Below are 16129 nucleotides of genomic sequence, written 5' to 3' on the forward strand. Positions count from 1 at the left end.
CTCGAGGTTTATATCAGCATTCTCATTCTCCTGAGCCATGGGAAAGCAAACTTTCAACAAAACCTTAATTCAATGCAGAAATGGATATGATCATCAAACTTACAAGCATGCTGTTTTAAATTGATGTTACACTTCTATTCAGAATTGCAGGTTTAATTTTAATTTTAAAATTATACTCAACCGGCGGTTAAATATGGAGATTTAGTTAATGTTTCCAAATTTAATTATTGTCTGGCAATAGCAACAAAATGTTGCAGTGAACGTAGTTGCAATGCAATGTTTTCTGTGAGCTTGCATGAATTTAGTTGTGCTCATATAAAGAAGCACAGTATCTGGATGTATAACATACTTACTCTAATAGTATATGTAATTCTTGGAATGTAAGTTGTTATCAAAAGCACAGAAAATCCTTGTAGAAAAATTATTACCAGTATAGTATAGGTTGAAGTACTTTGAACTACTATAGTTTGAACTGCAGAGGTTTATAAAATCATGAGGGGCGTGGATAGGTTGAATAGAAAAGGTCTTTCCCTGGGGTGGGGGAGTACAGACCTCTAGGGCATAGGTTTAGGGTGAGAGGGGAAAGATTTAAAAGGAGTCTATAGGGCAACTTTTTCATGCAAAGGGTGGTCCATGTATGGAATGAGTACCAGAGGAAGTGGTGGAGGCTGGGACAATAACAACATTTAGAAGGCATCTGGATGGGTAAATGAATAGGAAGGGTTTAGAGGGATATGGGCCAGGTGCTGGCAAATGGGACTAGATTAATTTATGATATCTGCTCAGTATAGAGGAGTTGGAACGAAGGTTCTGTCTCTGTGCTGTACATCTCTATGACTCTAATGATGGTAATTGTTCCATCTTTCTTGTAGTTGATAATACCAGAGTTACACTGAAGGAAGTGGATGAAACCATATTGGGATCAGATTACATCAACGCTAATAATATTACAGTAAGTATCTAAATTTCTTCAAAATGGTTTGAATTGATTTTATTTTCCTTTTCAAACTTAGGGATCTGTTTGCTGCCATCAAGGCATTGTACCTATTTGTGTACACATGCATTATATTAAGATAGTTATTGGTCATTCAAAGTAGCCGCTGAGCAGGCAGGTGCTAGTTGGACTTGCTAGAGGCTATCCTTGGTTCTGTGAGACTTCTTCACCAGCTCCTAGGCCTCAGGCTCTCCCTTTTTACTATGAGAATATACAGCTGCTCTGTCATTAGATGGAGATGACAGCTGGTTACCTGAGCTCATGAGTGGACAGTTTGAGAAGAAGAATCCTTCATGGTAACCTCAGCCAGTGTGGGAATTGAGCCCACCCTGCTGGATTCACTCTGCTTCACAAGCTAGCCAACTGAGCTGACCATGCCAGTTTTCACCCTTCTCCTTGTATGCTCTCTGCATTGCAATCAAATCAATGGCACAAATTAATTGCTGCTCATTATACCCTCACATATTTTCATGGGCAATCTAGTTTTGCCTTCATATTTTACCCAAAGACTCCCTGTCAAGGCAAAGGACTGAGGGGAGAAATCATATCATGAGATTCAGGCAATTCCAAATTGTCCAGATTCAAGATATTTCTATTTGATCGTAATGTTATCTAATATTATACATCTTAATTGATCCACTATCCCATTTTGGACATGTGCCAAAAACAAGACAAGCCATCAGCTGTTTATTGTGCAAATATTCTACTCCAGGCAAATCAGTGCGCACCTGGGGCTTGTGCTCAGGGACTCTGCTAACATGGAGCCACTGGTAAAACTCCGTTTAGTTGTTTCCCGACGGGAACAGAAAGCTACTCTAATCTCCTGGGCATTGTTTTGAGCAACCTGAGAGAAAATAGGGAAGTAGAGATTGCTGCGTGTATCTCTCGTTTGATTTTCACACGTCTGTAGACTTTCTTTGACTGCTCACAGTGGTCACTCAGCTGGTAGAATCCCTGTGTGTAAGAGTTTAACTGTGTAAGGCACCAAACCTATCACACCCCAAGTTCATGACCCTCAAAAGGCTATGTTGCAGAATAGGCAATTCTCGAGAAAATGACTGTGTTTTTGCTTTTTATGTCAATTCGAATGGTGTTGCCTGGAACAGCAATGGCAGCATTTTAGCATAGGTATTATTTCTAAATGTTCATAATAATTACAGCATTTTTAGTCTTCTCATAGATTGCATGCTAACATTAAATAAATAGTTTACAATTGTTTCATGTACCACCACCTTTCAAATATGATTTCCTGGTAAATTAAGAATTTGCAATACGTACCCAATAGAAGGCAAATTTAATTTATTTTAATATAATGCTGCACAGAACAGTTACATCCTGGACTATTCTTATTGGGGAAATACTACATTTTGGTCTATAGTTCCCTGGCTTGTCCTTAGCCACTATTTAAGAAAAGTGGTATCACAGCAGTTTTTTTTATTGTCAGCAAGTTAATGATATGGTCATCAAGGCATGTGGTATGCTTTCCTCTATTGGTCAGAGTATTAAGTACAGGAGTTGGGAGATCATGTTGCGGCTATACAGGACATTGGTTCGGCCATTTTTGGGATGTTGCGTGCAGTTCTGGTCTCCTTCCTATTGGAAGGATGTTGTGAAACTTTAAAAGGGTTCAGAAAATATTTACAAGGATATTGCCAGGGTTGGAGGATTTGAGCTGTAGGGGGAGGTTGAATAGGCTGGGGCTGTTTTTCCCTGTAGCTTTGGAGGTTGAACAGTGACCTTTATTGAGGCTTATAAAATCATAAGGGGCATGGATAGGGTAAATAGACAGAGTCTTTTCCATGGGGTGGGGGAGTCCAGAACTAGAGAGCGTAGGTTTAGGGTGAGAGAGGAAAGATAAAAAAGAGACCTAAAGGACAACTTTTTCACGCAGAGTGTGGTGCGTGTGTGGATTGGGCTGCCACAGGAAGTGATGGAGGCAAGTACAATTGCAACATTTAAAAGGCATCTAGATGGGTATATGAATAGGAAGGGTTTAGAGGAATATGGGCCAGATGCTGGCAAGTGGGACTAGGGGGATATCTGGCCGGCATGGACGAGTTGGACTGAAGGGTCTGTTTCCATGGTGTACATCATCTCCATGAATCTATGACTCTATGATAGTAAATAACTGTTGTTAAACCTATTGTTAAGCTTACAAAACATCATCTTTTTGTGTGTGTAACAAATTAATTTATTGTTTAAGGATAGTATAATGTGGTATGACCTGCTTTTTGATTGGTGTGGTATGTAAATAGAACCATAGAAATGACATAGCACAGAAGGGTTCCATTTGGTCCAACTAATCCATGCCGAACAAAAGACACCCAGATGCCCTTTCTAATCCCATCTGCACGTGATACAAGTCTTGCTGCTTACAGCACTGAAGGTGCAGATCCAGATATTTTCTAAAAAGTTTACTCCTCAGGTGGTGAATTTCAAACACCCACATTCTCTGCATTAAAATAAAGCTTTGCCTCACATCCCCTCTAATCCTCTTCCACTCAGCTTGAATCCATGACCTCTAGTTTTTGAACACTCTGCCAAGTGAAACAGGTTCCTCCTGTCTACTCTATCTCCTCACAATTTCGTACATCTCAAATATATCACCCCTTAGCTGTCTTTGCTCTAAGGAAAACAAACCCAACCTCTACAATCTATCCCCATAGCTACAATTCTCTAGTCCTGGCAACATTCAAGTAAATCTTCTCTGTGCTCTCTCCAGCACAGTTACTTTCTTCCTGTGATGTGGTGCTCAGAACTGCGCTTTACGCCAAAGTTTACAAAGCTATCTACCTCCACTGCTACCCTTATAGACCTGTGCACTTGCAAGCCAAGCTCTCTCATTTCATTTACCCCTCTCAGTACCTCCCGTTTATTGTGTATTCCCTTTTATTGTTTGACCTCCCCAAAAGCATTACCTCTCACTTATCAGAGTTGAACTGCATCTGGTACTTTCCTACCCACTCCACCAACCTATTATCATTTTGGACCTTATAACTATTGTCTACACTATCTACTACATGGCCAGTTTTTGTCATCTGCATGAATTTCCCAACTGTGCCCCCCATGTTCAAGTACAAGTTGTTATTGTATGAAACAAATAGTAGTGGTCCCAACACAGAGCTCTGTGGAACACCACTTTCCATTCGCAAGGGCAACCATCAGCCATTCCCCTTTGTTTCCTGTTACTCAGCCAACCTTGGATACAATTTGACAAATTATCCTATATCCCATGGGCTTTTGCTTTTTTTGACCAGTCTGCCATGTGGAACCTTGTTAAATACCTTACTATAATCCATGTAGACAACATCCACTGCACTACCTTCATTGATCCTCCTTGTCACTTCCTCAAAGATTTCAATCAAATTTGTAAGGCATGACAAATAAAGCCTTTACAAATAGCCTTTACATGCTGACTATTCCTGACTAGTCATGCCTTTCTAAGTGATAGAATAGATTCTGAGAGATCAGATAAACTAACAATTGGCCCACCATTGAAGTAAGACTAACTGGCCTATATTTGTTTAGCATTTCCTTTGTACCCTTTTTAAACAACGGAACTATATTTGCATTCCTCCAGGCCTCTGGCACTTCACTTGTGTACAGTGAGATTGGAAAATAATCCTCAGAGCAACTGCTATTTCCTCCCTGATCACCACCATCATCCTGGGGAACAATCGTTCGGCCCTAGGGACTTATAGAGTAATAGAGATGTACAGCACGGAAACAGATCCTTTTGGTCCGACTCATCCATGCTGACCAGCTACCCTATATAAATCTAGTCCCATTTGTCAAAACTGCCCATATCCTTCTAATCCCTTCCTATTCACGTACCCATCCAAATGCCTTTTCAATGCTATAATCATACCAGCCTCCACTTCTTCCTCTGGCAGCTCATTCCATACAGGCACACCCTCTGTGTGAAAATAGTGCCCCTTAGGTCCCTTTTATGTCTTTCCCCTCTAACCTTAAACCTTTGCCATCTAGTCTTGGGCTCCCTGACCCTGTCTATGCCCCTCATGATTTTATAAACCTCTATATGCTCACCCCTCGGCCTCCAACGCTCCAGGGAAAATAGCCCCAGCCTATTTAGACTCTCCCTACAGCTCAAACCCTCCAACCCTGGCAACACCATCGCTAATCTTTTCTGAACCTTTCAAGTTTCCAAACATCCTTCCTATTGAAGGAAAACCAGAATTGCACACAATACACCAAAAGTGGCCAAATAATGTCCTGTACAGCCACAATATGACCTCCCAACTACTATACTCAGTGCACTGACCAATAAAGGCAAGCATACCAAACACCACCTTCACTGTCCTATCTACCTGTGACTCCACTTTCAAGGAACTATGAACCTGCACTCCAAGGTCTTTGTTCAGCAACAGTCCCAAGGAGTCAGCATTAAATGGATAAGTCCTGCTCTGATTTTTCTTTCTAAAATGCAGCACCTCATATTTCTTTAAATTCAACTCCATGTGCTGCTCCTTGGCCATTGGACCATCTGATCAAGATCCCGTTGTAATCTGAGGCAACCTTCTTTGCTTTGACTTATTCATTTTCAAGGATTCAACTCCAAACACATCCTCACATTATGATTATTTTAACCAATATTTCACACTGCTCCTCTTGGATTAAGCACATTTATCTACATTGTGCTTTTCCGTTGTGAATATGGACACACAAATTCATTTAAACTTCTTTCCATAACTTCTGCACAAGCTACCTCCTTCAACTTTTATAATTGCCATTTTTTCCTTAATTATCCTTTTGCTATATTTGTAAAACAAGTGTCGTATAAGCTTATTTCTTTCTGCATTTACTGTATGTTTATGTTTTTATTAATTGGATAGGGATGTAAGGTGGAGTGGGTAGTTGTTTCATGGAGCACAAGAGTCCTAGATGCTCTTGCTGCCCAGGGTCCCCAAATGCTTCATTTTTCTCTGGTATTTCTACATAGTTATCTAGAGGTGACATTTCTGATCTCTGATGATGTGAGTGTGATTGCCTTTAACATCAGCTGGATCTACTGAGTGATATTAAGGAGCTCTAGCAAAACTAGAGTCAGTGGGAATTGAGGATTAAGTTTATTCTAGTTGAAGTCATACCTAGCACAAAGGAAAATAAATTGTGGTCGATGGTAGTCAGTCATCTGGATTCCTGAACATCATTTGAAAGAGTTCCTTCTGGTAGTATCCCAGGCCCAACCATCAAAGCCCAAATCCCCTGAATATTAAAAAGCTGTAACATTGGAAAGTGTTGGCTAGTAAAGAACAGTTATTTACCAACACCATTTCCAAGATTCCCATTTGAAAGTCAGATGTAATAGAAATTGCTTACTTTTTGATCTCCAGTTGATAATATTAGCAAATGACTGCATTTTTTTAAAAAAAACAGCACATTTTGAACAAAATCACTGTGTAGGTTGGTTTAAAAAAAATCTTTTATAAGCTTTAAAAATTTAGGTTTTGAAAATTTACTCACTCAGTTGCAAGTATGCAATTTGATTGTTACTAAGTGGCAAATGATGGTAAATATATTTTTGTTTAAATTGCAAGGAATGGGGTGAACCAGTTGCTGATTTTTCAGGGTATGATCGAGTTGTAAACAATCGCTTATGTCTATTAGCCTTAGTGATAATCACTGAAACATCTTACTTAAACTCTGATAAAATAGAAAAGTTATACATTGGAACGATGGTTTTCTTTATTCCACATGACATTGAAGAATGGAAAACTTGGAGAGGATTCCAAACATTACATTGCAACACAAGGCTGTCTTCAGAATACAATCAATGATTTTTGGAAGATGATTTATCAGGAAAACGCACACGTCATTGTCATGACAACCAAAGAAGTAGAAAGAGGGAGGGTGAGTAAGCTCTTACTTGTGGATAAAATATTTACAACTGAAAATAGCAACTTTTTAAAGTTAAAAATATTCTTTTAAAGTAATTGGCTAAAAGGGCAAGATTTTATTAAAAATGTGTAGAAAGTACACCTGTTTTGCCCACATCAGAGGATAGAATTAGACTTAGCTGACACCACTATACATCCTGCTACACCCTCTCTACCCTCCAGACCCCATACACATTACCATTCCAAGACTCATTCACAGGAGCCAATATCAACATCTTTTGAAAATGTTGCTCTTTTTGAAGAGTTAACACCATTTTTCTCAAACTAGATTTGCTGCTAAACGGTCCACTTATTCTTTTAACATATTATTTTACAAAAGCAATAGTTTGCACATTTATACCTTGAAAAAAACTTGTTGACTTAAATGTAGCGCTTAAAGCTTGTGTGCCAATCTCAAAAATATTTCATTATTGCATGAATTCAACTGGTCATATTCTGTTGAAGCGACAGGAGATTCTTATAAAATTTGCTCAAAGTACTGAGATTCGGACATCATAAATAATTACAAATAATTAATATTTGACAACCACTCCTTACTAAGCAGTTGCCTAAATAGGCCAAATAATCCTTAATGTTCTATCAGTATGGTTTGCTACACCTCTCTTCACCAAATATCAATGTTAAAATTAATATATGGGTACATTTTATAAGGAGATAAATGTCATGAAAATGTGTTGCCAGTTGTAGGAGAGTATAATTTAAGGAGTTAGTCTGCACTGGACATGTACTTCCTGGTTATTATGGTGCATTTTTCCTACCTTTTCTATGAAACGTTGGCTATGTTCTATTGTTTTTCACCTTTGGCAACTTAAGGAGATATACAGGAGAGTGAGGACTGCAGGTGCTGGAGATCAGAGTCGAGAGTATGATGCTCGAAAAGCACAGCAGGTCAGGCAGCATCCAAGGAGTAGGAGAATTGACGTTTCGGGCATAAGTCCTTCATCAGGAATGAGGTTGTGAGCCTCTGGGAGTGAGCGATAAATGGGAGGGGGTGGGGCTGGGGTAGGTAGCTGGGAAAGCGATAGGTGGATGAAAGGGAGGGTGATAGGTCAGAGGAAGCAGTGATGGATGGGTCCAGTGCCGAGTTGGAGCTTGGGACTAGGATAATGTGGGAGGGACATTATTGAGTCTCCTACTACTTGGATGCTGCTTGACCTGCTGTGCTTTTCCAGCACCACACTCTCAACTAAGGAGATATACAGTCTACTTTTAAAGCAACTTTTTTCACTAAAAGAATGAATGATTTAATATTTATTAATTATGAAATAAGATGGATGGAATTTTACTACTTTAAATAAATTAATTGCCAAGCAATTTGATGTAAGCAAGCAGTTTTTAAAATGAAAATTTTTTTTGGTATACATAAAGGAATCCTGGCTGAAATTTAATGTAGCACATTAACGGAAAGGTCAGATTGCCTCCATTGAGGAAGATCCACTGAAGTTAAGGGCCCATTAAGCATTTCATTGGACAATGTCTGGTCTTTGCCAGGAGTCCTGATGTCAGTAATGGAATCCCAGCCCTCAAGGGCTGCGGGTCTTTATTGCCCAGGCTCAGTAGCTGCTGTTAGTAATGCATCCACAGAGGTCTGTGATCAGTGAATGACTTAAACCATATTTGAGCAAGGACAGGTTGTAGGTTGCATAGAGGATTCATCCTGAAGGGAGGAGGTCTGAAGATAGGAATGGGGGTTGACTTTCAGTTGACTGTCATTCTCAAGGTTGGTTCAGGCAACTGGAGACTGAGGGCCTTTGTACAAGGCTTTTCTCATCTATAGCCCATGCCCTTAGAAAACAAATCCAGAACCTCCTGACAAGATTGCTTTTCAGAATCAGAATGGTGACTCCTTCCCACATCACTGCTTGAACATTGGCAGAAAAGTTATCGACAAGTTTTCACATTCTAGTCTTTATCAGGTAGAGGTGGGAAAGAGACAGGGTGCCCAGACTTCACCCCAATCTCTTCCTGTCTCCGAATATTAAATTACTTCCGTTCTTTCATTATGCTTGTCTCACCAAGGATTCAGTTTTGAAACTCTGCCATCTTCTGCATTGGGATGATTCTGCATTAAAGGTGAAAGTTGCCATTATGTTGCATTTCCATCCAACTAACTTTTTCCTCTGTTTCAGATGATGCCAGCCATAAGTGTACTGCTTCACATATCAGTGCTTCCTTTTCCACAGTTAATAGCTTTATCATTTCACTATTGGAAGACAGCTGTGTCTGTGTCTCAAAGGAGTATGCACTTTCAATGTGATTGGCTATTCAGCCTGCTCACTACATTACTGTGGAAGATACTGAGTAACTGGACTCGCAAGATTATCTCTGTTCTATTCCCACAGATGCTGCCAGATCCTAATTTCCCCAGCAATTTCTGTTTTTGTTTTAGATCTCCAGCATCCACAATTCCTTGTTTTATTATATTGAAATGAAATTAATGTTGAGAAATATGGAATCCGCACCACTGGGGTGTTCAGATTATTGTGAATAACCCTCTTCCTTCGAAATCAGCAGCGAGCACCATCAGCTCATTATTGACAAACTCTGGCATGTGAATGTGTTCAACTACGTGCTCGAAAATTGAGTAATTGCTTGTTTTCGGTTTGCTGCAGAATAAATGTTATCGTTATTGGCCAGATTTAGAAACATCAAAATTGTATGGTACAATTTCTGTGCGAAATCTGAAAGAACGCATGGCGCAAGATTACATTGTGCGCGAACTGGAGGTTATACAAACAGCCCGGGTAACTATACTCTTGATCAGAAATGTTAATTTACATACTGGCTTGTTTCCTTATCCCATAGAGAATGTAAAGAATGACAAATAATTGCAGAAGAATTACAGATACTGTAATCCAGTTAACATTACTTCATGGGGTACCGGGGAAGTGTTGGATTGCTAAAGTGTCACAGTTCAGATATAATGTTAAACGGTGGCTCAGTGGTTAGCACTGCAGCTTCAGAGCACCAAGGACCCTTGTTCAATTCCAGCCTCAGGCACCTGTCTGTGTGAAATTTGCATGTTCACCCTGTGTCTACATGGATTTCCTCCAGGTGCTCTGGCTTCCTCCCATGTCCAAAGATGGGCAGTTTAGGTGGATTTGCCATGGTAAGTTGCCCATCGTGCCCAGAAATGTGCAGGCTAGGTGGGTTAGCCAGGTAAAATGCAGGGTTACAGAGATAGGGTAAGGGTGAGAATCTGGGTGGAAAACTCTTCAGATGATCAGTGTTAACTTGATGGGCCAAATGGCCTGCTTCCACACAGTAGGGATTCTATTGTATTCTGTAAAACCAAGGCTCTGTCAAACCTGTTCAGGTGATTACAAAAGATTCTACAATACCATTTACAGAAGCACATATCGGTGGACCAGCATTTATCATTCAATTAGTATCACCAAAACAGATTGCTATTCTATTCAATTTGTAGAACCTTGTGAACAGAATTGCTCTCTACATTGTTCACATAACAGTAGTGACTGCATTTGAAAACTACTTCTTTATCTGGAAAGTACTTTTGGTCAAGCAGCTTTAAGAAAGAAAGCTGATGCTGTAGACTTTTGGAGGACAGTGATCAGAATCTCCAAAGAACCTCCTCCCCACACTCCTGTCCTGCAAAAATTGAGACTATTGTCAGTTTATTTATGAACTACTTATGCCAGCTGATGAATTGTGGAGAGAAAAACATTTGGAGTATATTGTAAGGATTTGAATTTCGTGCTGCTCCGAGTAGGATTTTTGTTAATTTTGTCGAGTGATCTGGAGGAATATTGGAGCACATCCTAGATAATGCAGATTTAGTTACTTTTTGCCAATTTCTACAGTACCACTGTCCCAGTATTTTTTTAAGATGCCTCAATGTGGTGTGGGGTAGAAGGAATCTGGTACTTACCAATGCCACCCATACAGTTATATTCAAAGTTTGTGAGAAGATTTGTAGCTCGGGTGCTCGTTGCTGTGGTTCTGTTCGCCGAGCTGGAAGTTTTTGTTGCAAACGTTTCGTCCCCTGTCTAGGTGACATCCTCAGTGCTTGGGAGCCTCCTGTGAAGCGCTTCTGTGGTGTTTCCTCCGGCATTTATAGTGGCCTGTCCCTGCCGCTTCCGGTTGTCAGTTTCACATGTCCGTTGTGGTGGCCGGTATATTGGGTCCAGGTCTATGTGTTTGTTGATGGAGTTTGTGGATGAGTGCCATGCTTCTAGGAATTCCCTGGCTGTTCTTTGTTTCGCTTGCCCTATAATGTAGTGTTTGCAACGTTTGCAACAAAAACTTCCAGCTCGGCGAACAGAACCACAGCATACAGTTATATTGCTTAGGCAAGGGAGGACAACAGTTGAGAAATAATGTGTAATCATAGATGAAATAACAACAAAGATTAAAAGATTATTATTATTGAAGGAAGGAAGTATATGTTATTATCATTACTGTTACATATAATCATTGTATTGTGATTGAGATTTAAACTGCTAACCGTGGAGGAAAAAAAAAACACTTTTATGCATTTGATCACAAAATGAAACATATTGGGAGGGTGGAATTGAATTGGCTTAGAGACTCCACTATATTTCTTGTTGCTAATAGTGCAGAATTATTGTCAGGAAATGCATCACAGTTGCTAAAATCCATGTTGTTAGTCTTCAGAGAATTAAAAATGAACTGACTAGCATTTTGATTTTATTTCACACAGAAGGAAGCACCTAGATACATATGGCACTATCAGTATCTCAGCTGGCCAGATCATGGAGTGCCCAATGAACCAGGAGGAGTACTGAGTTTCCTGGACCAAGTAAATCGTACACAGCAAAGCATTCCAGATACTGGCCCTATTATAGTGCACTGCAGGTACTTGGATAATTTGGATCACCGTAAACGGACCACTATGCACTGTTTTCCCCCCCCCCCCCCCCCTCAAATCAGAACCTGTAAGAGTTTTAAGATTAATAGATAATTCAATAACTGGTCGAAAACTGAACCACTGTTCCCTTAACTGTATCATTATATTGAGGATCAATTAGTCGTGTGTCTCGAATGGCTAGATCCTGTTGCTAGCTTCTTTCATTTATGATGGTGCTTAATTGACCTGTTCAGTGGAAAAGCTAACCAAGTACAGTGTGTGTTTGTTTTATTGAATTGGTAGTTGCATTTTTTGACAGGCATATGGGACATTTCTATATCTGGTTTTCCACTTGAAAGTCAAATCTAACCTTTCAACAACTAACTATTCTTTCTTGACTGTACAAGGAAACTTACAAACAAGAAAATAAACTGTTAAGAACCTAAAAATGTTATGTCCGTAACAACTGCTCATGAAAACTTAATTTTATTTTATATTACTCTGAGTAGCTCAGGTCAGTTTTCTGGCCCTGGTAGATCATATACGTCCTTGAATCTCCGATAGCAGCTTCATGGGAAAGTGCAAGTTTACTTTGGACTGGCTTGAGTCGCACTCTGGAGTCAGTCTCTAATGAAGTATTCCACTCTTCACTACAAGTTTCCGCCAATCCATATAAGATGCAGGGTGGGTCAAACGTAAAGATCAGAATTCTTGTTGGAAGAAGGTGTGCTGAACAGCCATTTTGTGAATGCAGGCCAAATAGAGGTACAGGCCTAGATGGTCACCTGCTGTTCCAAAGAAAAGTATTTTTTTTGTGCTTTTTAAAGGAATAAAATAGAGGCACATCAGTTTTATTTTTCTGGAGTAGACCCAGCTTCACTTTCCCCCAAGGAACTTTCCCACCTCTGGAACAAGGCTGGTACTATAATGGGTCCCAGGTCACATGGTATCTGTCAGAGGCACTCACGGTTAATGATGTTCCTCTGGTCCACATATTATGGGTTGAACGACTGGAAAAGTCCTGGCATATTTAACTGGCTGCAAGCTATCCAAATTCTTTGGTTTTCTATTTAAGTATCTGAACTGCCTTCTTTCTAAATATAACGTTTTAAAATATGGGCAAACCACAATAATTCAAATATGCAAGAACCGAGGAACTGTTTTGATGGTGAAGCGTTCCTTACCGATCTCTGAGCCCTCTGTTGATGGAAGTGGATTGCAACACCAAAACTGCTCACATTTGAGATAAGACTCAAAATGGTTGGAATCCTGTAGGACCTGGGTTTCTTCTCCCCTTATCCCATATCCTTTTTGACCTGTGAAATTGTGGCCCTTATGGATCACTATCAATCTCATGGCAATCTGCACTCTCCACACTCGTTCTCAATGCTAGAACTCCAATCAAAGCTGCTCGAATGTTAATCTCCATATAACCTACTTTCCTACTAACATCATTTTTCCTCCTTCAGTGCTGGAATTGGAAGAACAGGAACCATAATTGTTATAGATATGTTGGTAGCTGACATTAACAGACAAGGTAAGAAACAGTCAAGCCAGATAAAAATAAGATTAATAAACAGTGTATTGAGTCATTTACACTCCAGTTAGATTTTGAATCATTTGTTATGCTTGAAAGAAAGTATATAATTGTCTCACATACTATTCATGGTTTCCGAGTGAACATTTCTCTCAAGTATTATTACTATTCATTATCTCTGCTCACTTTCCTTTTCTGAAGACAAAAATTTGGATTTGACCTATGGTAATTGGGGCAATAACAGCCCAACCATGATGTTGGGCCAGTAAATTCCTGGTGATGCCACAGCAACATGATAGGGTCTTTTGATGCCTGATATCTGGGTCCAATAATGTACATACTATCTCAATTGTAATTTTTGATATAAATTGACCAGCAGGTATAACATGTGTACTGGCAGTTGGATTGGATTGAACAACCAAACTGATAGACCAAATGAGGTTTCTCAAAAGATCACCAGAAAACAGTGCCACCTTTTCTTGCTGCTGGTTTGCTACTCCTAGTCCCAGAAAAATACTTTAGGAAGCTGCTCATTGTCTTCACTCACCTACCCTAGGTCTGGACTGTAAACTTTGCTTTGTCAAGTGCAGTTTAGAACATAGAACAGTACAGCACAGAACAGAACAGACCCTTCAGCCCACTGTGTTGTGCCGACCATTGATCCTTATGTCAGGTAAACCTAATGTATAAACCCTCAGATTTCTGTGACCATATGCACGTCCAGCAGTCTTTTAAATATCCCCAATGACCTCGCTTCCACAACTGCTGCTGGCAACGCATTCCGTGCTCCCACAACTCTCTGCGTAAAGAACCCGCCTGTGACATCCCCTGTATACTTTCCACCAAACAGTTTAAAGACCCCTCGTGTTAACAATTTCTACCCTGGAAAAAAGTATCTGGCTATCAACTCTATCTATGCCTCTCATTGTCTTGTACACCTCAGTTAGGTCCCCTCTCTTTCTTCCTTTTTTCCAATGAAAAAAGTCCGAGCTCATACAACCTCTCTTTGTAAGATAAGCCCTCCAGTCTGGCAGCATCCTGGTAAACCTCCTCTAAACTCTCTCCAAAGCATCCACATCCTTCCCTAAGTGCGGTCTAACCAAAGTTTTATAGATCTGCAACAAGAACTCATGGCTCTGAAACTCAATCCCCCTGTTAATGAAAGCCAAAACACCATATGCTTTCTTAACAACCCTGTCCACTTGGGTGGAAATTTTAAGGGATCTATGTACCTGCACACCAAGATCCCGCTGTTCCTTCACACTGCCAAGAATCCTGTCTTTAATCCTGTACTCAACTTTCAAGTTCAACCTTCCGAAATGCATCACTTTGCATTTATCCAGGTTGACCTCCATATGCCACCTCTCAACCCATCTCTGCATCCTGTCAATGTTACACTGCAGCCTACAACAGTCCTCTATACTGTCAATGACACCTCCAACCTTTGTGTCATCTGCAAACTTGCTAACCCATCCTTCAATCTCCTCATCCGAGTCATTAATAAAAATTACAAAGAGTAGAGGCCCAAGAACAGAGCCCTGTGGAGCACCACTCACCACTGACTTCCAGTCAGAATACTTTCCTTCCACTACCATTTGCTGTCTTCTGTCAACCAGCCAATTCTGTATCCAGACAGCTAAATTTCCCTGTATCCCATTCCTCCTGACCTTCTGAACGAGCCTACTATGGGGAACCTTATCAAATGCCTTGCTGAAGTCCATTTTACCAGGTCAAATTAAATAAGGTCTGGTCTCAAAATGGCTCATGTCTCATCAGTAATGACAGCTGTCCACAGTAGCACTCCAAACTCATTTGTGCAAATTGTTAAAATTAACTCCATTTATTCCTTATTGCATACGTCCATGATATTTTCCTGGTTCATTGTCCTAGTGCGTATTATTCAAGTTTTAATCTTGACACTAATAATGATATTCAAGCAAAGCAAACATCAAGGAAATCCTTGCAAATTTTCTTCCTGAATTTGAGTTCTTATTTGACACCCTTGTCATTGACTGAGACAGCTAATTCTCAAATTTGAAATCTGTTTGATTCAGCTGCCCATTAACCCAAAGGAGATTCATTTATTTTAAACTTGAAATTCAATGTAGGAGAGAGAATCTCCCCAATATAGCAGAGAAGAAACCGTTTCACTTCATGTGTCCATTATAAGCTACATCATTTTAGTTATAGAGTCAGGGATGTACAGCATGGAAACAGACCCTTCGGTCCAACTTGTCCACACTGACCAGATATCCCAACCCAATCTAGTCCCATCTGCCAGCGCCGGCCCATATCCCTCCAAACCCTTACTATTCATATACCCATCCAAATGCCTCTTCAATGTTGCAATTGTACCAGCCTCCACCACATCCTCTGGCAGCTCATTCCATACACTTACTACTCTTTGCGTGAAAATGTTGCCCCTTAGGTCTCTTTTATATCTTTCCCCTCTCACCCTAAACCTATGCCCTCTGGTTCTGGACTCCCCGATCCCAGGGAAAAGACTTTGTCTATTTATCCTATCCATGCTTCTTATAATTTTGTAAACCTCTATAAGGTCACTCCTCAGCCTCCGATGCTCCAGGGGAAACAGCCCCAGCCTGTTCAGCCTCTCCCTATAGCTCAAATCCTCCAACCCTGGCAACATCCTTGTAAATCTTTTCTGAACCCTTTCAGGTTACACAGCATTTTTCCGATAGGAAGGAGACCAGAATTGCATTCAATATTCCAACAGTGGCCTAACCAATGTCCTGTATAGTCGCTGGAAATGTGTTGCTGGAAAAGCGCAGCAGGTCAGGCAGCATCCAGAGAACAGGAGAATCGACGTTTCGGACATAAGCCCTTCCTGAAGA

The 16129-nt window shown here is 40.3% G+C and overlaps 1 protein-coding gene across 5 annotated transcripts in view; it reads left to right on the forward strand.

The window, feature by feature from the left end:
* The window catches only part of ptpn11b (protein tyrosine phosphatase non-receptor type 11b), a 138842-nt gene that overhangs the window by 104535 nt on the left and 18178 nt on the right, over positions 1 to 16129 (forward strand). For 4 of the 5 annotated variants that reach the window (XM_043676119.2, XM_043676117.2, XM_087980314.1 and 1 more), the window contains exons 8-12: positions 873 to 952; positions 6722 to 6865; positions 9525 to 9656; positions 11594 to 11748; positions 13210 to 13277. In XM_043676119.2, coding sequence (XP_043532054.2) covers positions 873 to 952; positions 6722 to 6865; positions 9525 to 9656; positions 11594 to 11748; positions 13210 to 13277 — 579 coding nt within the window. The remainder of the gene's footprint in view (positions 1 to 872; positions 953 to 6721; positions 6866 to 9524; positions 9657 to 11593; positions 11749 to 13209; positions 13278 to 16129) is intronic. The other variant, XM_087980315.1, reaches the window with a different exon arrangement.

Source organism: Chiloscyllium plagiosum, unplaced genomic scaffold, assembly GCF_037043375.1.
Source record: "Chiloscyllium plagiosum isolate Xiang-an unplaced genomic scaffold, Cpla_swu_hap1 HiC_scaffold_37, whole genome shotgun sequence".
NCBI lineage: Eukaryota > Metazoa > Chordata > Chondrichthyes > Orectolobiformes > Hemiscylliidae > Chiloscyllium > Chiloscyllium plagiosum.